The 22730-nt window shown below is 37.6% G+C and overlaps 3 protein-coding genes across 3 annotated transcripts; 1 reads left to right on the forward strand and 2 right to left on the reverse strand.

Annotated features, from left to right (window-relative positions):
* The first annotated feature begins 3049 nt into the window (after positions 1 to 3049).
* Positions 3050 to 4345, forward strand: LOC140888375 (uncharacterized). The gene is made up of 4 exons (XM_073296055.1): positions 3050 to 3337; positions 3482 to 3676; positions 3782 to 3892; positions 3989 to 4345. The coding sequence occupies exons 1-4, from the start codon at positions 3050 to 3052 to the stop codon at positions 4343 to 4345; spliced, it is 951 nt and encodes a 316-aa protein (XP_073152156.1).
* Positions 4346 to 8630: 4285 nt separating this feature from the next.
* LOC140891547 (uncharacterized) lies at positions 8631 to 16630 on the reverse strand. Its single transcript, XM_073300087.1, has 9 exons — positions 16472 to 16630; positions 14797 to 14893; positions 14321 to 14385; positions 14125 to 14221; positions 13784 to 13848; positions 13530 to 13679; positions 9350 to 12196; positions 9093 to 9242; positions 8631 to 8998 (listed from the first exon to the last, which is right to left on the reverse strand). The coding sequence occupies exons 3-7, from the start codon at positions 14343 to 14345 to the stop codon at positions 10869 to 10871; spliced, it is 1665 nt and encodes a 554-aa protein (XP_073156188.1). The 5' UTR covers positions 14346 to 14385; positions 14797 to 14893; positions 16472 to 16630; the 3' UTR covers positions 8631 to 8998; positions 9093 to 9242; positions 9350 to 10868.
* A 327-nt stretch (positions 16631 to 16957) lies between these two features.
* LOC140888376 (uncharacterized) lies at positions 16958 to 17901 on the reverse strand. The gene is made up of 2 exons (XM_073296056.1): positions 17656 to 17901; positions 16958 to 17545 (listed from the first exon to the last, which is right to left on the reverse strand). Exons 1-2 carry the CDS (start codon positions 17899 to 17901, stop codon positions 16958 to 16960), a joined length of 834 nt encoding a protein of 277 aa, XP_073152157.1.
* Positions 17902 to 22730: the final 4829 nt, after the last annotated feature.

Here is a 22730-nt window from a genome sequence, read left to right on the forward strand (position 1 = left end):
AAATTTAAAGGAAATAAAATAAACAAGTTAAAATTAAATTACACTAAATAAAATCTGAAAGTGAAGAAAACGAAAACACCTGTGGTGGCTGTAATGGAGTATGAGAAAAGACACCGAATGCCCACAACTCTTCTTGTTGATGCTTTTCTTCTTCTACTTCCTTTTGAATCGGTAAAAGTCAAACCATCCATATTTTGCTACAATCATAATATGAATAAAATTAATAAAGACGGTGAAATCCAGATCTTAATTGGTAGATGAGATTCTAGCATATGGATAATACCCAAACCATGCATCCAACGGTTCGTATTTTTACACATAGACATAATTAATTATATATTGTTGACGTGGCAAATCATGGAACACTAGATCTATCATTGGGGTATTACCCATATGCTAGGTTGAAATATACCATCTTAATTACCCGGACGCATATATCTAATTTATTACATAGTGCAAACAAGATGATGCAAGTACCACGTGATTGCCGGAGCAGACAGCAGGGAAGCAAATGTGGAGAGAGGCGTTGATTGCTACAGCGTCTTGTTATAACTTGAAAGGATGGTGATGTGGTTATCATAAAATGAATACCCGGAATTGGGCAAATTCCTGGGTGGAAAAGATAGGTCAATACCTTATCAATTGAGAATTGAAGGTTATTTGGATATTTGAGAAAGTGAGTGTGTATGCGGAATAATGGTGAACCCGAAGATTCACCTTAGGTCCCTTCTTATAGTCGCCCGCCCGGGTTCTTAATGATTATTGGGTATGGGCTTACTGACAGCCTGTAGGAGGATGAGATGTTTACCACGTGTGATTTAGACACCCCGTCACTTCCCGCAAGAGCCCATCCTGTTGGCACGTGGTTAACAATGATTTGGTCTGTGATTTGCATCTGTTACACTCCAAGTAGACGTGACCGCTTCCTAGCCCTAAAGATAGAAAAACTCAGGTCCCACCGACCTCCCGGGATTCTTGAGGCCTTATCGGGTATTTTACACCCTCCGGGGTTTATTTATACCGGGTCGTCTTATACCAAGGTGACCCACTCTCCCGGGGTACTTTTTCACCGGGACATCACCACACTTCCTAAATATTGTCGGGCTAGGACCTGCTCCGCTGTCCCGAAGAAGAGAGGAGCCCGAACCGGGCTTTCTTGTACCCGGGTGAACCACTCTCCCGGGGTACTTTTCCACCGGGACATCACCACACTTCCTAAAGATAGTCGGGCTAGGACCTGCTCCACTGTCCCGAAGAAGAGAGGCGCCCTAACCGGGCTTTCTTGTACCCGGGTGAACCACTCTCCCGGGGTACTTTTCCTGGTAATTTCTCCCGGGCTTTTCCTCACCCGGACATCACCCTGACGTCAGCCCTAACCGCCTCGTAGTGCATGTGTCACCCGATCCCAGGGTGATTGGTAGCCATACTTCTCCCCTGGGCCGAACAGTTTGTCCTGCAAACCCATAAAGAGATGTTTTCATGGGATGGATCTCACACCCTTGTAAGTCCATCTGCTCGAATGCTTCTTGGAGGATGACATTCACAGAACTCCTCGAGTCCACAAACACCCTTCTCACGTCATAGTTAGCAACTCGAGCTCGGATAAGTAAAGCGTCGTTGTGAGGTAGACACACTCCTTCCAAGTCCCCGGTCCAAATGTAATGATTGGGCTAGGGTCCATCCTTCGGGCCTCGATTCCCAGGATTTCTCTTTTGCTCCAAGATTTTCGAGCCCTATTAGAGTCCCCATCAGTGGATCCTCCTAAAATCATGTTGATCACTCCTTTAGAAGATCCTTCTCGGGGCTCTTTGTCTGGCCTTCGAGGTGTCATCTCCCGGGTTCTCGGAGGGTCGGGCCTATTGGGCCGTGTGATGTTGGGCCGTGGCACCCAGGGGCGCCCCCGCTGCTTCTTCTCCACATGCCTTGCTTCCTCTGGTACAGACTGTCCTTGCTCTGATATGAGCCTTCGGCACTCACTGGTGTCATGGGTGTTTACCCGATGTATCGAGCAACATTTTCCCGGCCTTTTTGGAGGTAACGGCTGGACAGTCGAGGAAGATTGCCCGGATAGCTCGGGGTCTGGAGCCTGCTTTGGCTGAGCAATAGAAAGCTTGCCTGGCTCACAATGCGGATGTGTTTGCCTGGTCTCCCAAAGAACTAACGGGAGTCACGGCTTATCTGGCTGAGCACAAGTTGAATATCCTCCCAGGATCCCGGCCCGTCAAGCAAAAGAAAAGACACTTCGGGGCAGAAAAGGACAAGGTCATTGCCAAACAAGTCCTGGAGCTGTTGGAAGCAGGGCATGTCAAGGAGGTACAGTTTCCTACTTGGCTGTCTAAAGTGGTGCTGGTACCCAAGAGTACAGGGAAATGGAGAATGTGTATGGACTTCCGAGACTTAAACAAAGCCTGCCCCAAGGACTGCTATCCCATGCCCCGGATTGATCAATTGGTGGATTCCACCTCCGAGTATGAGCTGCTTTGATTTTTGCATGCTTACCAAGGATACCATCAGATTCCTCTAGCTAGGGAGAACCAGGATAAGGTTAGTTTTGTTACGTTAGGTGGAATATTTTGTTATCTGGTTATGCCTTTCGGGTTAAAAAATACAGGAGCCACCTATCAAAGGATGATGGATAAAGTCTTCCAAAATCAATTGGGCCGGAACGTGGAGGTGTATGTGGATGATATTCTGGTAAAGTCCAGGACCCGGGACCATTTTATTTCTGACTTGGAAGAAACCTTTGGTACCTTGTGAAGGTACGGGGTGAAGCTTAACCCGGCTAAGTGCGTGTTCGGAGTGAAGAGCAGGAAGTTTTTGGGATTTGTAGTGACTGAGAGAGGAATAGAGGTGAACCCGGAGAAGGTAAAGATCCTAAAGGAGATGCCATCACCCTCCTCAGTTAGGAAGTTGCAGCGGCTAACCGAAAGAATCACTGCCTTATCTCGTTTCATTTCTCGGTCTGCCCATCGGAGTCATACTTTCTTCCAGGTGTTGAGAAAGGCTCAGAAGTTCGGATGGAGTGGATTGTGAACGGGCTTTCCAGGAGATGAAGGAGCATCTGGCAAATCTGCCCATTTTGGTTAAACCAGAACCGGGGGAGAAGTTATGGGTTTATATTTCCACGACAGAGTTTGCTGTAAGCACGGTGCTGATAAAAGAAGAGGGAGGAGATCAAAAGCCAGTTTATTATGTAAGCCATGCCCTGAAGGGGCCTGAAATTCGATACAGTGAAATGGAAAAGATGGCCCTGGCCCTCATCCTGACCGCCCGAAAGCTCCGGCCTTACTTCCTATCTCATCCGGTCACGGTCTTAACCAATAGCCCCTTGGGCCAAGTGATGACTCATCCGAATGCTTCAGGATGATTGGTAAAGTGGGCAGTGGAACTGGGAGAATAAGATGTGGAATACAGCCCTCGGGCGGCTATTAAAGCACAAGCTTTTTCTGACTTCCTGACCGAGGTCATCACCTTTGGTCAGGAAGAGGTGTGGAGAGTCTTTGTGGATGAGGCTAGCAGTATGGAAGGAAGCGGGGTGGGAGTAATCCTTATTTCTCCCACTCAGGAAAAGACCAAAGTTGCGATAAGGTTATCATCTTTTAGATCCAACAATGAAGCGGAGTATGAGGCAGTAATCTCAGGTTTGAAACTGGCCCGGGATGCGGGAGCAGGACACGTAATTTTGTATTCTGATTCTCAACTGGTGGTGCAGCAAGTCCGGGGAGCCTTTAGCATCAGGGATAAGAGATTACAAGAGTATGTGGGGCTTATCAAGTAACAGGGAGAAGAATTTTCTAGCTGGAGTATCGAACAAATTCCTAGAGAGCATAATGCTGAGGCAGATGCCCTAGCTAGGATGGCATCATCTCTAACTAGTATTGATAGTCGGGAGGTGATACAACAATCCGGATCGGTGATGGCTGTAGAGGAGAGAATATGAGAGGCCTTGGAAGGATCCTGGATGGCCCCCCTCGTTGAGTATCTGCAGACAGGGATCCGTCCCGAAGAGGAAGCACATGCCCGGAAGCTCAAAAGACAGGTAACTCGTTTTACCCTGGTTAATGAAAAATTATACCGGCGATCTTTTCTGGGTCCCTTGTTAAGGTGCCTGGCCAAGGAAGAAGTGGGTTATGTACTTCAAGAAATACATGAAGGCTGCTGCGGAGATCACGGAGGGGCTCTGAGCTTGGCCCGGCGTACCTTGTTAGCAGGATACTGGTGGCCCACCCTGCAGCAAGATGCCCGGCAGGTAGTCAAAACGTGTGAAGGGTGCCAAAGATTTGGGAACTTCTCTCATAAGCCAGCAGCAGAATCACAGACGGCGCCAATGATGTGGTTATCATAAAATGAGTATCCGGGAGTGGGCAAATTCCTGGGTGGAAAAGATAGGTCAATACCTTATCAATTGAGAATTGAAGGTTATTTGAATATTTGAGAAAGTGAGTGTGTATGCGGAATAATGGTGAACCCGGAGATTCTCCTTAGGTCTCTTCTTATAGTCGCCCACTCGGGTCCTTAATGATTATTGGGTATGGGCTTACATCATAAAATGAGTACCCGAGAGTGGGCAAATTCCTGGGTGGAAAAGATAGGTCAATACCTTATCAATTGAGAATTGAAGGTTATTTGAATATTTGAGAAAGTGAGTGTGTATGCGGAATAATGGTGAACCCGGAGATTCTCCTTAGGTCCCTTCTTATAGTCGCCCACCCGGGTCCTTAATGATTATTGGGTATGGGCTTACTGACAGCCTGCAGGAGGATGGGATGTTTACCACGTGTGATTTAGACACCTCGTCACTTCCCGCAAGAGCCCATCCTGTTGGCACGTGGTTAACAATGATTTGGTCTGTGATTTGCATCTGTTACACTCCAAGTAAACGTGGCCGCTTCCTAGCCCTAAAGATAGAAAAACTCAGGTCCCACCGACCTCCTGGGATTCTCGAGGCCTTATCGGGTATTTTACACCCTCCGGGGTTTATTTATACCGGGTTGTCTTATACCCGGGTGACCCACTCTCCCGGGGTACTTTTCCACCGGGACATCAGATGGTGTTCTAGAAATTTTTAGGGTTTAAACTAAAAAGAATAGCCCGATCCACTTTGATTTATGAGTGAGAAGTGAGAAATCTCATTTGGAATTAGGCCAATTAGATTGAGCTAAGTTAGAAATTAGATTCGAGATATATATATAGAGTTTCTTTCAAGTGTTCACCCACCATGTCCACCAATGATGTGACACTATTCTATTGGACCTACAATTTATCACATCTTTATCACATCCAATAAAATAGTGCCACATCATTGGTGGGCATAGTGGTGGGTATGGTATGTGGGCACTTGAAAGAAACTCTATATATATATATATATATATATATATATATATATATATCTTTCTATTTTTTTTATTAAGTGTGAGGAGTTATTCAAAATAATGAATATTAATACAATTTTGGAATATAAATTAGTAAATTTTAGAATAAAAAAAATAAATAATTCAATAGTTTATACGTATTTCCGGAAGCTTTATAATTTAATTATTTCATTTCAAAAAAGATCATATAATACTTCTACATCTCAATTTCCGAGTTCCAACAAAAAAAAAATATTTTTTTTTTAAATAAAATCTAAATCTTCTTTATGAAATTCTAACCTCTATATTGGATTGTTGCATTTTATTATTCCAACTAAAAATTAATGACATTAATTATTTATCCGATACAAATTGCTTATTAAATATTTGAAATAATAAATTTTAAAATAAATTAGAATGATAATATATTTTATTCTAAAGATTTGATGTACAGTAGAGATATGGCATTTCTAAAATCAATGTGGTGAGCAATATCCTAGTGTTTATGTGGTCCTGCTTTTTTGCTTTATAATAAACCATCATCAATAATGAGCGTAATATTATGATTACGTTAAGGTAATATTTGATTTAAAATTTTAATTAATAAGTGTTTTTTAAAAAAAAAGAAACAATGTTGGATAAAAACTACATTATTTTTCGATAATAATATTTTAATTTTTATGACACTTACAACTTATCATATATGATAATTGTTTTTATTTACTTATCAATACTTGTTTGAAACGAATACACGTATTACAAACGAATTTTTTGTTCTTGGAGTTGATAACAAATTTATTATTAATAAGAGGTGTCATTCCATGAATATATGACACTACTTATAAATGCAATAGATATTTATTAGGACATCCAGTATAAATATGAGTAAACTTTGTGGTAAAACTTTTTTATAAACCAACGGATCAAAAAATAAAATTTATCGAATGTATTCTTATAAAAAAAATTTATGCCAATCTTTTTAACCTCTTCGGTTTTCGCATCTACATTGTAAACAAAAAAAAGTTTCATAAACATACTTTTATAGATATTAAATAATTTGATAAATAATGGCTCAATGTCACCCATATATATATATATATATATATATATATATATATAGTCATTTTTCAAATTCCCAATCCCAGTGCATCCAAAACGTTGTTTGATTCTTATGTTTTAAATCTTAATGTGGCCGAATAGCGGTTAGTTCGATGCTAGGTAGTGTCCTGGGGAATAGCGTGTCGGATCATGATTGGTCAAAATTAGTGGGCCCCATGTGGAGTTACACGTCACCAGCAGGGTATGTGGGGCCTACTGATTTTGACAAATCATGAAATTACACGTCATCAGCAGGGTACCTGCGGATGGCATGAACAAAACCCCGATTAGCATATGTTTCCTATATATTCAACACGACATAATCAATATTTTCACTCCTCTAATCAGTCATACAGATTCAATAGATCATATTTCTTTTGGATCAGGTTTAGCGACTTAAACAATATAAGAAATGAGTGGAGTGGCACGAGAAGGTTGGGTTGTGGCGTCGAGCATCGAAACTGTGAGGATATGAAAGATCAATTCTGGAGTTGGTGAGTACCGGTGCTTGCTTCAACATGCCAAATGAGTTTCCTATCCTAAAGAATATGCATCATTTGAATATATTCAAATCTTGACTTTTGAGGATTATTGCACCAAACTGGAAGAAAAGGAAAAGGTTATTTACTTAATAAGCAATGAAGTTATCGAGTTTATTTTAAGTGGTTAGGAATACGAGAGAGAAAATGCAAAGTTGAGTAATAGAGAAGAGGCATTCATGCAGTCCAAACCAATTACTTTCAGCTAAGGAATCTTTGATGACAATAATGATGATGACAGTTGATAAAACGAGGGCTGCGATGGAGTTTGTTTCAGTAGTTGAAGATTGAACACACTTGCTAGTAAAAAGCAGTTTAATTGAAGGTTAACTCGTGACCGAGGTGATAACTCGTAAATGAAACGCAATCTCAAGTTTCAACAGCACTAAGAATCTAGAGTGGTATCTTGCACGAGTTCAAGAAATGTAGAAACCAATTACTGACATCTAATTCTCACTTAAACAAATTTAACAATGCACAAACCTAAGTGAAGACAAGACAAAGGAAAATGAAATATACCAGCCTAACCTCTGAGAAATAAACAAGAAAGCATTATTCCCACTATTCAAGTAACAATAAGTTCACTGGACAATCCATTGGAAAAATAGAGCAGCAGTTTTCAAGTATTCCATTGTGCCAACAATTTTGGTATTAGAGACATTTGTTCCTTGCAACGTATAGAGCGGAAGATTTATGGGGCATGAATGAAAGCGACTACCAATATCCACCTACGAAGATGGTGAAGAATAGAGTGCAGATCAACAGACAATACACTAAGAAGAAGGAAAAAATTTTAAAAAAGATGCTGCTGCTTCATGGTATTTGAATCAGGGTGTTAGTAAGCATAGAATATTATACAAACGAAAAGAAAAGGATATATAGAAAGTATTGCAACAATAATTTGATGGAAAGGATTAAAATGTGGCTATGAAGCTTCAAGCACTATGGAGCGATTTCGATAATCTATCAATGATAGAAATTGACAGAAATATAAGGTATTTACGATAAATCATGTAACATGCATGCCGCCTTTGGCAATCATTTCACTAAAAAGAAATGCAAACATCATATTAGAGACCCTTTTTGTCAGAAAAAGAAATATATGCACCTTTGCAACACGCCAAAAAGCACTCAAAATATAAGATCGCATAAATTTTATAAGAGTTTAAATCACACCTTACACGCCTAAGGTATTCCAGTCCATCTTGTGGAGTGCCAAAATCAAAATCAGTTTTTTCTGTAACAAAAAATGCAGGCTTCTGAATGCTACTGCAATTTTCATTACTATTATTAACAGCTTTTTACTCTTCTTCTGCACCTGAGTATCTTATTTCATAATTTGGGATTTATAATGCCAAGGATCCATAAAATGAATTAGGTACAATTTCATTGCTTGCCGGGACAACGAGCAATAGCGAAAATAAATTGCTGATATTCAAGCCAATGAATAGTAATAAAAATCCCATCAACCATATCTCAAATTCTCCCATTGACACAGACTCTTAAGTAGGAGGAAAGTAGTGACATTTCCTGTACATGAATAGTTTTATTTTGTATAACAAACTTCTTCCATTCAATAATAGGATTAGTATGAATCAACGTTAAATTCAGAGAATACTTTGATTCTAGTTCATTGTTAAAACTTAAATATTATCAAATAGATTTGACTACAGATTATATAAAATATTTGCAGGATTCATGTGTCTAATAACATATTTTACTGTTTTATGCAAATAAAACCTGTTTTATGACGTGAATCAAGCTATTATCTGCATCGACATCCTTATTTTCCTATGCAGGTTGAATTCAAATAGTCCACCCACAAGTGCACCAGTAAGAAGATTTGGGTCGCTTCCCTTTTTGTTATACCATTTGGCATATCCTCCCCTGCAGCTGAGAAGGGTTTACCTTAAAAGACACGATAGAGGAACCCCTATGGTGCACTTGTCTTGAATAATTGTTTCCATCTCCAACTATGTAACTCGTGGCTTGCTGGTTGTCTCCAAGAACCTAGTTCATGTAAGGATCACAAAATGTTCATTGAAATACCATGTAACCATAAGTTATTTGGCATCATATATATAATAGTTGTCGGTAAAAGCACCTGAGATTTGGCAAATTAAAGGAGCTCAGTGGGTAAGACATTGCCGGATGCACTCTTAATGGACTGGCCAGCAGAAGCAAGATCATCAGAGTAGGCATGATTCACACACAATAGGGAAATCAATCCGCTCCCATCCAGCGGCTTCCTCGTCTGTGAGCAGTAAAAAGATACATATTCATATCTCCGAACTCCAAAAATAATTAACAGAAATAAAATAAGAATAAATTAAATTAAATAATGAATTCTTGTTTGCTTACACTGTATCTCCAAAAAAAATCCCAGTAATTCAGTCTACAAATTACAAACTGTTGTCTAGAATCTCTCTGTAAACAACATTTTTTGTTCGAGTGTCATCGGTGTCTCGGATTGTATCTGGCCGAATCAAAACTTTTGTAGTTTCCCTTGAAGTGCCTCTAGATAATGCAACATATAATTGTTCATAGGAAAAAAACAGGATGAGGCAAATATACTCCTACAATAGGTATTGTTTGACCTTGAGCTTTGTTAATTGTCATTGCAAAACAAAGTCGAATTGGAAACTGTTTTCTTCGAAACTGAAAAGGGTATCCTTCATTTTCAGCAGGAGACAATGGAATTCGAGGAATGAATACTTGTTTGCCAATGTGTTGACCAATAGTGATCTCTGCATGAATAACATTGTTTTCAAATGATCTGCAAACCATTCTAGTCCCATTACACAAACCATCCGACGGATCTAGATTTCGTAGCAACATAACAGTGCAATTCTTTTTGAGGACCAGGCGATGAGGAGGCATTCCATTCGGGATTAATGTATTTAGAAATTCTTGGGGATAGAAATTTTGATAATCATCAATAGCCTCATCAAAGCTTGTAAATTCTCGAGATTCTCCAAGAAACATCTGAATAATTTTCTCATTTAGACGATCCACATACTCATTCTTTGATGCAAGAATTGCCCGATTAGTAATATAAGTAGTTGAATCATAATTTTTTTCCAATTCAGGAAAAATTTCATTGATCAAGTTTTGCTCTGAGTATTCTTCGCCATTGTTGTCATATTTTATGATCATCTCATCTGGAATCTGAGCATTACCTTCTAGATCGGTAACTTCAGTTTCATTACCAATGCGAAGCAAAAATTCGCAAAAAACTGGATCCGTTCTTGCTCTCATGTTCTCAGACAAAGTTAACTGTTTCATCTTGGGAAATAAATAAGATTTCACCAAACTTGCATTGATGGTTTCTTGGACAGTAGCTTTTGGAATAACTGGCAAAACCTGCATAAAATCCCCGCCAAGAACCACCACTTTTCCACCATAGTACTTATTAATTCCAGTTATGTCTTGTAGAGTTCTATCTACTGCTTCAATCGCTGTCCTTTTTGCCATGGGTGCCTCATCCCATATAATTAAATGAGTTTGTCGTAACAATTCTGCAATACCACTTTGTTTTGCTATTGTACAATAACTCTCTTCATGTAAATCAATTGGAATTTTAAAACAGGAATGAGCTGTTCGACCACCTGGTAATATTGAAGCTGCAACTCCTGAAGTTGTTGTAGCTAGAGCAATTCTTTTGTTTTTTCTAACTTCCGCAAGTAGTGCTCTGTACAAAAAGATCTTTCCTGTTCCTCCAGGTCCGTTTACAAAGAACAGGCCACCATTTCCATGATTTACACATTCCAGAATTGATCGGAATGCTTCATGTTGTTTATCATTCAACTTGAACTGCGCTAAATAATCATCTTCTGAGATTGGTATCGACATTTCTTCATCTATTTCTCTGCAAAATGTTCTATTGCGTTGGTTTATGTTGAGAGACAAAAGCACCAATGTGTTTTCCCATGCTTTCCAAAATTATGTTTATACTTTGAAGTGTTTTTGAGACTAAAAATTCTCTGTTCAGCGAAAAATCTCTTTGTAAATCCTCAGACATTGCTTTAAAGTATGAATCCCACAACAATCTCACATCAGCTGGTTCACAATAAACTAAAATGGTTGCAAATAATCTTCTCAAATCATGTGGCATTTGGAAGGTAACCGCTTCATTCAAACAGTAAAAAGGTCTTTGGTCGGATTCAAGTAATCCCCTTTTCTGTGCTGATTCTTTGAAAGTAAAACAACGACTTCTATTAACTATTAACAAATAGTCAAAAGAAGTAAGTCCTCTTACATGGTTTAATAGAAGTCTCAAATAGTATCTTTCTCCTTCTGCGGGATTTGCTGCATTTACACGACCAATAGCTTTTCTTTTCTTCCTCTCGTACCAACATTTTCTTTGGTTTTGCCAAACATAATATTCAGGAAACTCAGCGTACAACAATGTTTTTGCCTTTGTGCTTATCGAGCAAGTATGAAAAAATTCAGTTAACATTGTTTTTGAGTTGTGATCTTGTGACAAAACATTATCTAAACTCTGATTCTTCCAAAACGTCACACAGTGTTTATTTGGAAAATATAGTGCTAAATTGATAACATCCGGAGACATCTCATTCATTTCAAACTCAAAAATTCTCCACAAAGCTTCCTGTGCGGATACCCATCTTGCATCTTGGAAATTTTTTATTTCATCTATAGTTTCAACCTCATTTCCTGATGCAATGTGTACGGCAACTTTGTCATGACCTTTGTAAATATACTTGTACAGATACTTAACTGCAGTCAATCCAGAACAAACTTCAACATTTATGTGGCAATCATATCTCATAAGAAGGTATGGATTGTAAGGCACAACCCACTGATTATTTAATTTAGCTCTTCTTACATCTGCTGTTTGGCCATCATTCCTTCTCCGGTAAATAGGATAACCATCTTCTCCTTGAACAGTTATCTCGCAAAAATTCCGTGGATAATGACTCTTACATTTTCCAATCTCATGTCCTCTTGTTTCTCCACAACTGATGCTATCCACAATGCCTTGATAATACTCAGATCTCAATTCAGCTTGATTATTTCTGCAATAATCCAATCGTGTCGTTTCAAGTTTGATGTACATGTCAACTGCATATTGTTGCAACAACCTCCTTGAATAAAAAAGAATCGATTGAATGTGGCTCCTGATCTGAAACTTATAACAATAGTACTCTCGGCAAGAAACCATTCTTGTGTTTTCTCTCCTAAGAGCTGTAAAGATATTAAACATTTTATAAAAATTAGTTTGCGAATAAAAATTTATATGCATAGTTGTATAAATACATTTTTCTAGTAATTTTTAAAGTTGAAAAATCAAATTAAAATTAAATACTTGTACAGATTTTTTGCAGTGTTAAATGAATTTATCAATTTATTTAATTATGAAGCATGATAGTTAACAAGTACAAAGAATCAAGCTGTTAGTAAATAAATTTGAAGTATAAATTTAAAACTACCATTTATTATTTGAAATAAAATCATAATGCTCTATTATATAAACAAACAAACACTAACTTGACAACATGATTTTATAGCTGATATAATAAATAGATTGGAACAATTCGGAAATCATACCTCTCTGTTCTGATTGAAGAATAAATTCTACGGAGGAAAAATCTATTTGATTCACAGTCGTATGTTGTGACTCGAGAACAATTCTTGCATCTTTAAATTTAGGAATATTCTGGTGCCATCCATTTTCACCGCTTGGAAAAAGAAGTGGATATTGTAGGGGGTCATAACAACCAAAATAATGTTTTATTATATGTTTTTTTTATCAGACCCATGAAGCATTGGAATATTAGAATTATTTCCCTCAATCCAAATAGTAGCAACTTGGTCAGCTGTAGGATTATTGTAGCTACGCTGATCTACTCCAGCATTCTTGCATATTTGAAGTGTTACATCTTCAATGGATGAAAAATCATGCATTCGACGCAACAGTTCAGCATATGGATTTTTTTTCATGACATCCATCAGTAGCTTCATGGTATTTTCACAAACATCAGCATTGTCAAATACAGCCATCCTATTAGTCAATTCGTTGTCGCTATCCCAAAAATACAATTGGAAATGAGATGGTTTTCCTTCTTGAGGTGTTAAAGGTGGGAGTGTATGGAATACCTGTCCTAACACTCTAAATATATAGACTCCACGTCTTGAAGAAGCAAGATTTGTATCCATTTTAACACCAAAAGAAGTGAATGAAAATATACTATTATATACTCTGATTTTTTTCCAAAAATCCTCAGCTTCTTTAGATTGAGTGTCCGTAAACAGTTCAAATAATTCATTTGGAATGGTTGATGCTGCTAATCTAATTTTACCATTATCACAGCAAAATGTGGGGCTCTCAAATTCAAACTTTTTGGCCTCGCAGTGATGACACATGATCATTGAATTTATTTCACATAATTCTACTGTTCCTACATGTTATGGCAATCAGAAAATATAATTATATGTTAATTCTGAAAGCAAAAAATGTATAAAAATATAGCAAAGGAAATCCATGAAGAAATAAATTACTAATAATTATTTTTTTTACCTTGATATTTTACAGCTATGAGTAACGTGACATTTTCTTTCTCTTTTCCTTTTTTTCTTGGCTGTAATGCATTCTTAATCTGTTGAGGACGTGTTTGAATAAGCGAATTTGAATGTTTGGACTCGGTCTTGTCCTTTTCTGAAGTATTTTCTGCAAATATGTTTGTAAATAATTATTATAGTTAGCAGAATGAAATTTAAAACACGGTGTAATTGACAATTCTATGATATATGAGACTTATCTTAAAAATATACCTTGGGGCAGTTGTTTTGTGTGCATGTAATCAATAGGCACGGGACTACCATCATTGGATAATACCCTTTTGATAAAATAAACAAAGGGAAATATGAATAAGTACAATTAAAAATTAAGAGGCAATATATGTTTTCCAGCAAGTTACAAACGTGTGCAACAAAAATGGAATTGTATATAAATGGTACAACAATTCTAATCATTTTTTTTCTCTGGAATATTTTTGAGGAGCTAAATTATAAAATGATAATAAGAAAATAAAGATAAGTAATTATTATATTTATTTACAATTTAGCAGTTTATGAGAATGGCAAACGCAATGCTGTAATGAAATTTGGAGAACCTGCTTGATTTGTAACCTCTATCTTTTCTTTTCTTTCTTGTCTCATATGCGTCCCTGAGTCGTTTTTTGTCTTTAGAGGCACTTTTTGCAAATTTCTCTAACATTAATGTAGTTGACGGTATCAAGTAGAAAATGGGAGGCAACTAATTGTTTTTCGAGCAGTGAGATTCATAATAGGTGGCAAGGAGAAATATACCTTGGGAGGTAACATCTGATAGCATACCATCGATAACTTTAGAATGACCACCTTTGAATAACAAGCTGTTGGTTAAAATATGTTTTAAATATTATATTGTATCACAATAATGACGATAATAAAACAAAAGGAAATTGATACCCTTCTGAGAGAAAAAATAAAGGATAATGAAATACATGTTAACGTATATCGTAGCATATAAAAATAATAATAGTGATAAATTCAGAGGCGATAAATGTTTTTAATCCATTATAAACTTGTATAGCGAAATTGAAATTTTATAGAAATGTTAAAAGCACTTTAATCACATTTATTTATTTTTTCATGAAATGATTTTGAGAAGTTACAGTACAAAATGATATATATATATATATATATAATATAAGTAAATAAATATGGGCAAAGATCACTTGTTTTTTTACAACATAACAATTGATGACAATAGACTAACAATGATGAAATGAAATTTGAGAAACCTGTTTGAGATGGAACCTCTTTCTGTTATTTTCTTGCTTGGCTTAAATGCGTCCCCAGACTTTTTTTTGAATTTTGGGGCACTTGCTGCGAGTGGCTCTGATATAATACAGTATATAACATCAAGTAAGAAGGGTGAGGCAAGAAAGATTTCTTTTTTTTTCTTTTTTGAAGTGAGGTTCATAACAGGTGGTGAAGAGAATTGTACCTTGCGAGGTAGAATTTGGTGGCATATTATCGATAGTCTTATAACAACTACTTTCGAATAACCCGTTGATAAAAAAATCAAATTATTGTATTGTATCACAATACGACTATCATTAATAAGAGGAAATTGTTATCTTTTAACCCATTAAGAACTTCGTTACATGATTAAGCTTAGAAATACAGAATGCTGCAGTGAGAAATGATAATCTGGTAAAATCCAAATAGTAAATGAGTTGGTAAAATGTTGTATCATACCTTCTATGTGAGACTACTGAATTTTTTCGGCCTATGCTGAATTTTGATTTTAATTTTAGTTTGATGAAGAAATTGGGTTTATGAAGCTTGAGAACCTGTAATGAAAATAGTGAAGAGAATTAATATTGAATAATTATGGAGAATTAGGGATCAAAATTTTTGAATCATATGAAAATGCTATATTTTGAAGAAAAATGATTGTATCTGATATATCCTCTAGAAACAAGAGTTGGCACACACAGACTGAACATAACATAAGAGAGCAAATAATAAACAAAGCGCATTAAATCAGTTCTGGATAAACATTTGTCATTATGCAACTTTTACGAATAATGCTAGAGTGAGGAATATACGCACATGAGTTATTCCCTTAAGTTGTAAATTAATTCGGAATTTTTTAGTAATATCAATATCTATAGACAACGTTATTTCTCTGAGATACTAATCCAATCATTGCCTAATAAAAGTTATAAATCCACTAAACGTATAGCATCTTTAGTCTATATTTTTCTCACTATAATTAAATAAATTTCCTAACCATGTACGACTGAATTATGACAAATATGCAGAAGTTTAGGATTGGCCATTTGAATGTGTATATAAACATTCAGACACCTATTCAATTATTCCAAGATTATGTGTCAATTCCTAAGAATTTATGTTACTGTTAACACTTATTGTCCATATCATACTGTATAAAAAGTTGTCGATAGTAACTCTGAAATTTTAACTGAAGTTTGAGAAGGTATATTTATGGAGAATTTTTCATTTGATCTTGTTAAACAGTGTAAACTAATTATTTTTCAGAGAATTGAAAGTTATAAAACTTATGAGTAAGGAATTTCGTACTACAACTTTAGTAATTTATAATAATAATTAGGCATTTTGGAAGTTTACGGTGGGGGAATTCAATTAAATTGAAATATGTACTGGTTATGTCAGTTCGATATTTGGCACTACAACTTTACTAATGTATATTTACTATTGATAATTAGGTATTTTGAAAGTTAACAGTGGTGGAATTCAATAAAATTTAAATATGTTTTGGGTTTGTTAGTGGGATTTAAATTTTGCTTACCATTTTGTTGGAGATATACGGTGGCATAATTAGAAAGTGATTTTAAGTAAAACTTTGTTGTCGCTTTGCTATGAAATTGTAATTGGATTGAATTGAATGAAATGGGATGAAATGAGTTGAGATAGCAATGAAATTACCTGTCGGATTTGGTTGGCGTATGAGGAAGGAGACCCGTCGGTGTTGGTTGGCGTATGAGGAAGGAAGTAGATGACAGTGATGTTGTTCCGCACTTGCAATTGTGGTGTATTGTTTGGTGTTGAGTGGGTTTCTGGTTGCGTTGGAATTTCGGTGTGAGTTTGTGGGTTATTTGTGTTGGGTGGAGTTTCATGAGTGTGGGTTGTGAAGGGCGAAGAAGCGTGAAGCAGTGGGATTAGTGTGTGGGTGGTTTGTTTGGTGTTTTTTTTTTTTTTTTTGTTATAAGGGTTTAAGTGTAAATTCACAATTTGAGTAGTAGGAATTTATTCATACAATTCATATATATATATATATATATATATATATATTTAAAAGGGAGATAGATATATATATTCAGATATATGCGCTATCAGTGGAATAAAGATGGCTAGCTACATGATAGCTGGCCACTAAATAACACAAAATAATATTTGGTTTAAAGAAGCAAATTAATGAAATATAATAGCTTGTTTGTCTCCTAACCAGACTTTTACGGCCTGTTGTGACAGATGCTTAAGTCCAGCCTCTAAATCCACCATCCTGATGGTAAATAAGTCATCACCTTTGGAGTCGAAAGTGAGCCTGGAATCTAAGTTCTCTCTCGCATTGTTCAGCAATATATGATCCACCAATCCCCCATCCATTTTATTCCTCAGCTGTTCATTGCTGTTCTTCTCCATCACTGAAACCACGGCATCTAAAGTACACCCTTTGTCCAGCTTAAACCCGTATAATCGACTCATTTCATCTTGTCTTGTCATCTTTAACGTCAGCAATTCAGCAAGATCTTGGTTGCTATAATCCTCAAACTTGAAATGGTGTGTCACTCTTCTGCAGAATCCTTCGTTGGACGAAAACACCTGTTTCATTGGTTCGTTGTAACCCGCGAAGATCACCACAAGATCTCCATCTTCTAGCACAGACATGATCTCTTCCAAAGCTTCAACACCAAAATCAACACGGCTTGATCCACTCCGAGCGGGTGCTAACTGGTATGCTTCATCGACGAAAAGAATACCACCCATGGCTTCTTCTATCTGTACAATTAGTATCGACATATTAAACATATAGACAAAGACTTGAACTTTAAGCTCCTGAGTTGTTCAAACTCGAGGAGGATCGATATATATATATATAATTAATTTACCTTCTTTCTAGTCTTTGGCCCAGTATGGCCTATATATTCCCCCACCAAATCCGTTCTTCTCACTTCTATCATGGTATCGGAAGAAAGCACTCCCACATAATGTAGCAGCTTCCCTAATGATGCGATTATCATAAAATGACTACCCGGGGGCGAGTAAACTCCCGGAAGAAAAGATAGGTGAATATATTTGAGAGAGTGAGTCCTGCCTCTGTTATCCAACCCTCCCTTAGATTTTATAATGGCCATCTTGGGCCTTCAATGATTACTGGATATGGGCTAACTGACAACTTTTAGGGTGATGGACGGCTGATCGACGGAATACTAACACTTAAATTTTCTTTAAAAATCTCTCAATTCCAGCCGAAATAATCGCAAGTGCACGATTCAAGTTATAATAAGATGTACTGAGTACGAGTATCGTCCTCAGGGACCAAACAATAATAATTTGTTTCTTTGATTTTTAACTACACAAAGTATCGAAAATTTGATTTTGGATTCTATCTAACATTTAACACTAAGAACTCAATGTAAATAATTCTAAATTTCACAACCACGAAACCAATTTGCACCACTAAAAGAAATAACAATTTGAAAATATTTTGTTGGAATTTCGGTTCACCTTCTCCCTAATTGAACTGGACGATTGGAACTTAATTAATGCGCATAAGTTTGACAGAAATCCCTGTAACATTGACACTCTCTCTTGAGGTTATGCCAAACTAATCAAATCAGTGAAACAATTAAATCTCTCTAATTATTTATCACGACCGATTGCTTTGCGTTCTATGAATTCTACAGCTTTCAACCTGGTGGTCTATGGCTATCAACATGTACTAAATACCATATCTCTATGCATATTTTAAGTCCATGGATTCTATCATTCGTCCTAATTATGAACCTATCTCTCGACAGTAATTCAGAATTTACGAATCTATGTTAAAGGTAATCATCAACATAGAGAAAAACACATGATAAAATCAATTATAAACATAAATCAAATCTCAATACGTCCGGTGATTCAATCACACTACAGTGTTTCGGGGTTCGGATCCCCTTGATTCCAACAAAATATAAGTTTAGCTACTGAACGTCATTACAAAATTCAATCTAAAAACAATGCTTAACATAAAAATTCAAAAAAGATGAAGAGAAAAACTCCCAATGGAGATGAGAAATCTTCAATATTCAGAGCCGCCTCCTCCTGTGTCTGTGCGTGTGTCCAACCCTCAAAACTGTTTAATAACATCCTATTTATATTGCCCAAGAGTCCTCGTCAAACCAATTACCCGAAATAAAATATTTCCCAAAATTACGTGCAGGCGCCTGAGCGGTAGAAAAGAGCCGCCCGGGCGCCTGAGCTCTGCCTCGAGGGTTTTTCTTCAAACGAGAGTGCGCGCGGGCGGTAGAAAAGTTCCGCCCGAGCAACTGAGCTCTGCCTCGAGGGTTTTTCTTCAAACGGAAGTGCACGCGGGCGGTAGAAAAGTGCCGCCCGAGCGCCTTGTCTTTTTCCAGAAATACAAAGTCCTTCTCTTGCTTTCCTCACGGCCGCATGCGTGCAACGCCTTCTCACTATAAATCAGCATTTCCTAGTGACTTTCTGCAGTACAAATAAATAAACCAGAGAAGTGACTACAAACACAATAAAACAAAAAAAACAGAACAAAAATGGTAAGGAACAGACACAACGTAACCGAAACAAATGCAAAACAAACACAAAACATGCAAAATAACGTACAAAAACGACTCCTATCAACCTCCCCAAACTAACCTTTTGCTCGCCCTCGAGAAAAATAGGTGACAATTCTAACATGCAGAAACAACAAAAAGACGACACAAGTAGGTAAAATCAACCTTCTCAAGCCTCAAAACTTTTCCAACAGAAACCAATCCAATCATATCAACATGCTGACCTTTTAAAACAAAAAAATTTAACAATAACTAGCAAACCTTGCAAACTTAAGAATCTCACAACTCCGTTTTTGGAATACTCTACTTCGAATTCTATTCACACATTCTAAGATCATAAGGACTTTTTCAGTTATACTGGGATCAAGATTTAGAAACATTCAATGATACACACTCACGACTGGTATAACTCAACGAAAAATAGTGTGTGCGTGTTTTGGTCAAGAATCCACATTCATTAACCGTGTCTATCAACAGTCCATCAGCAAAATTCCTACAACCCCTCTCCACTAGTATATTGGGCAACTGTAACTCGGTCAATAGTTCTTATTCGGCTTATAATGCTAGGCTAGGTTAATGGCTCCAAATGAAGGACAAAAATTCAAAGAGGGAGTAAATGATTATCATTCTCTACAGTCTACTCCTTTTGACTCACAAATTTGCACCTCTTCTCATTCATTGATTTTCAAATTTTTCTTTTCTTTCACTTGCCTTCTGCCAACATTCTTTTCTTTCTTTATTTTTCACCACTTTTTTTTTTCTTTTGTACTGAACACAACCAACACACCATTCCAATCTCAATTTTTCATTCGGAGCATAAACAAAAATAAAATACATTCAATTTACTCCCCACAAGGTAGGAATGAGTGTTTAAGCTATGGGTAGAAGTTATAGGATATTGAACAAAGTCGAATGGGGGTTTACCACACGTTTTCACGCATGCCATTCTTTTTCTATTAAGCTCAAATTAGGCACTAGGGACACATTAAGCCAAGGGTGGTTTGAAAGGCACAGACATAATTCAGAAAGAATTGCCTATATCACTCCTAAATCACAGTATACCTGTATTGTGCCTCAAGGGATGTTTGAACTTGTTCTAGACAAATTTCAATTCACAGTTAACTCATACAGATCTCAATCAGTGCATAACAGAGAATCATCAGTAGTAAGCGATGATTACACCAAAACAAGCTTCAGATTATGCACCTCTCGTGCTCATATAAACGTGAAGGCTCAACTGGGCATCTAAGGATAATTCACGAAAAATTTTAAGCCCAAAGATCAAACAAATTGCTTCAATCATATCCAAGTTTGTATGTTTCAACTTCAGATTCAAGTATACCTCACAGAGTATTTAGAGATCTATTCATCGACTTGGTTGTACTAGTTCAAAACTATTTGTCAAGCAAAGAAGATGATCATGGATTCAAAACTAAAAAAAAAATTATTATTTTTTTTTATCATTGGCTTTTTGGTTTCATTCACAACACTTGCAACAACAGTACAAACGACTCGAACGAACAAAAAGCATGAAAATAGAATGAAAACACAAAAGACACAACCTCCCCAAACTAAAGATGAGCATTGTCCCCAATGCTACTTGACATCACCAAATCTAAAAACACAAAAAGAAACATAAAAACAAAAAACACTAATCACTCCCCTGGTCTGAATCAGAATCCTCCTCATCGAGGTCTTCGGGCAGATCCCGAAGCGGCGAAGCATATTGGAATGGGAAGGGCGGAGGATATGGCGGTGGAACTGGATAAGCTGCAGGGTCCATCCCAGCATTTGCGAGCAGCCCTCGCATCATGGCATTGGTAGATTCGTTGTGGGCTGCATTCACCTCCTGGAATTTATCCATGTGTTGCACCCAGGCAGAAATTTCTCTCAGTGTCTCATTCGTGGTGCGTCGAGCAGGGGTGGCTTAAGCACATTCCTCGATGATTGACCGGGTCCAGAACGTGCCCGGCCATCAGATGTAAACTCCCTAAGTCGGAACGACTTTTTCGCCCTCAAAATAGTGTCATCCACCTCCTGCGTTGGGTGCAACCATTCTTCATCGTACCTGGTTGGGACACCAGCTCGCACACAAAGTGTAAAAACAATGGTCGGAAAGAATATCGCAATGTTGGAAGTGCGAATGGACGTATACAACTCTCGGTTGATAATCCGTCCGACATTGAGCGGCCATTGCTTGTGCAGGGCATACAGCAGCACCGCCCTGCTCATCACCACCTCATTGGTGTGGGATACCGGCATTAATCTGTGAGTCAGAAAAGCATACCACAAGGTCGATTCCAACCGCAAATATTTTTCTTTAAAAGACACAAATTTCACTGAGTCTTTCCAAAAGTTTCCATCATAGCACAGAACATTAGTAATTTCATTATAATCCGGGTTAGCCTTAAATTCTTGAAATTGGCTATCATCCACATCCGGAGTTTCCAAAAAATCATTAATAGCGGCAGGAGTGAAAGAAACCATCTTACCCCGCACGAAAACCGTGCTATCTGTACGCTCGATGGCATTGGCGTAGAACTCTCGTACCAAGGGGACAATCGCCGCTAGAGGTTGTAGGAAAAATTTGGTCCATCCTCGAGCCACGATGCCAAGGGAGGCGGTGCGTTCTTCGGAGAGATTGAATCCCCTATCTGCAATTGGATTCCTATTAGATTTGGCCGCCTCATACCTCTCCTTAGCTTCTTCCGAGATGAATTTCCCATATATGATATTGGATGGGGTAGCCCTAGAAGTGGCAATCTTTTGTTTCTTTGGCGCCATGGTGTACGAAACTTGAAGAATCAATTGATGGACCTGTGAATTGGAGAGAACAAAGAGAAGTATGGAGTGAGAGAGAGAGACGGCGAGAGAGATTAGGGTTAGGAAGAGGAATTAGAAAGGGAATTGTAAAAGAACGAAAGGGGGATCGGGTTTTAATTTTTCTGAGTCTGCGCGATGCGCCCGAGCGGTAGAAAACAGCCGCTCGGGCGCACCCCCTTTTTTTTTAAAACACTGAACAGAAGGAATGCACCTGGGCGGCAGAAAATAGCCGCTCGGGCGCATCCCCCTTTTTTGAAAAAAAAAATGAAAATAGAAGGGATGCGCCCGGGCGGTGAAAAACAACCGTCCTAGCGCATCCAATTTTATTTTTTTCTTTTAAAACTAAAACTAAAACAAACAAAAACAAAATTAAATAAAAGAGAAAGTAGAATGTAGTTCTCAATTTAAAGTCGAGAGCTTGACTTTTCTTCCTCCCCAAACTAGTCTTGGTCAGTCAATGTGGTGATGACCGGCATGTAATCAATGTCACCCCCCACGTAGTGCTTAAGCCTTTGAGCATTGACCGTAAAAGACTTGTTTCTGGCATCTTTGATCGCAATGGCCCC

Source organism: Henckelia pumila, chromosome 3 (genome assembly GCF_033568475.1).
Source record: "Henckelia pumila isolate YLH828 chromosome 3, ASM3356847v2, whole genome shotgun sequence".
NCBI lineage: Eukaryota > Viridiplantae > Streptophyta > Magnoliopsida > Lamiales > Gesneriaceae > Henckelia > Henckelia pumila.

Excerpts from the sequence above, each read along its gene's own strand:
- LOC140888375 (XM_073296055.1), top strand. The coding sequence starts at position 3,050 with ATGAAGGAGCATCTGGCAAATCTGCCCATTTTGGTTAAACCAGAACCG. Across the intron at positions 3,338-3,481 it reads CCAATAGCCCCTTGGGCCAA|GAAGAGGTGTGGAGAGTCTT; the intron begins GTGATGACTCAT and ends ACCTTTGGTCAG. Across the intron at positions 3,893-3,988 it reads CTAGTATTGATAGTCGGGAG|ACAGGGATCCGTCCCGAAGA; the intron begins GTGATACAACAA and ends GAGTATCTGCAG.
- LOC140891547 (XM_073300087.1), bottom strand. The coding sequence starts at position 14,345 with ATGCTATCAGATGTTACCTCCCAAG. Across the intron at positions 13,680-13,783 it reads CACAAAACAACTGCCCCAAG|AAAATACTTCAGAAAAGGAC; the intron begins GTATATTTTTAA and ends ACATATTTGCAG. Across the intron at positions 12,197-13,529 it reads CATAGCTGTAAAATATCAAG|CTCTTAGGAGAGAAAACACA; the intron begins GTAAAAAAAATA and ends ATATCTTTACAG.
- LOC140888376 (XM_073296056.1), bottom strand. The coding sequence starts at position 17,901 with ATGGCCATTATAAAATCTAAGGGAGGGTTGGATAACAGAGGCAGGACT. Across the intron at positions 17,546-17,655 it reads GGCCAAAGACTAGAAAGAAG|ATAGAAGAAGCCATGGGTGG; the intron begins GTAAATTAATTA and ends CTAATTGTACAG.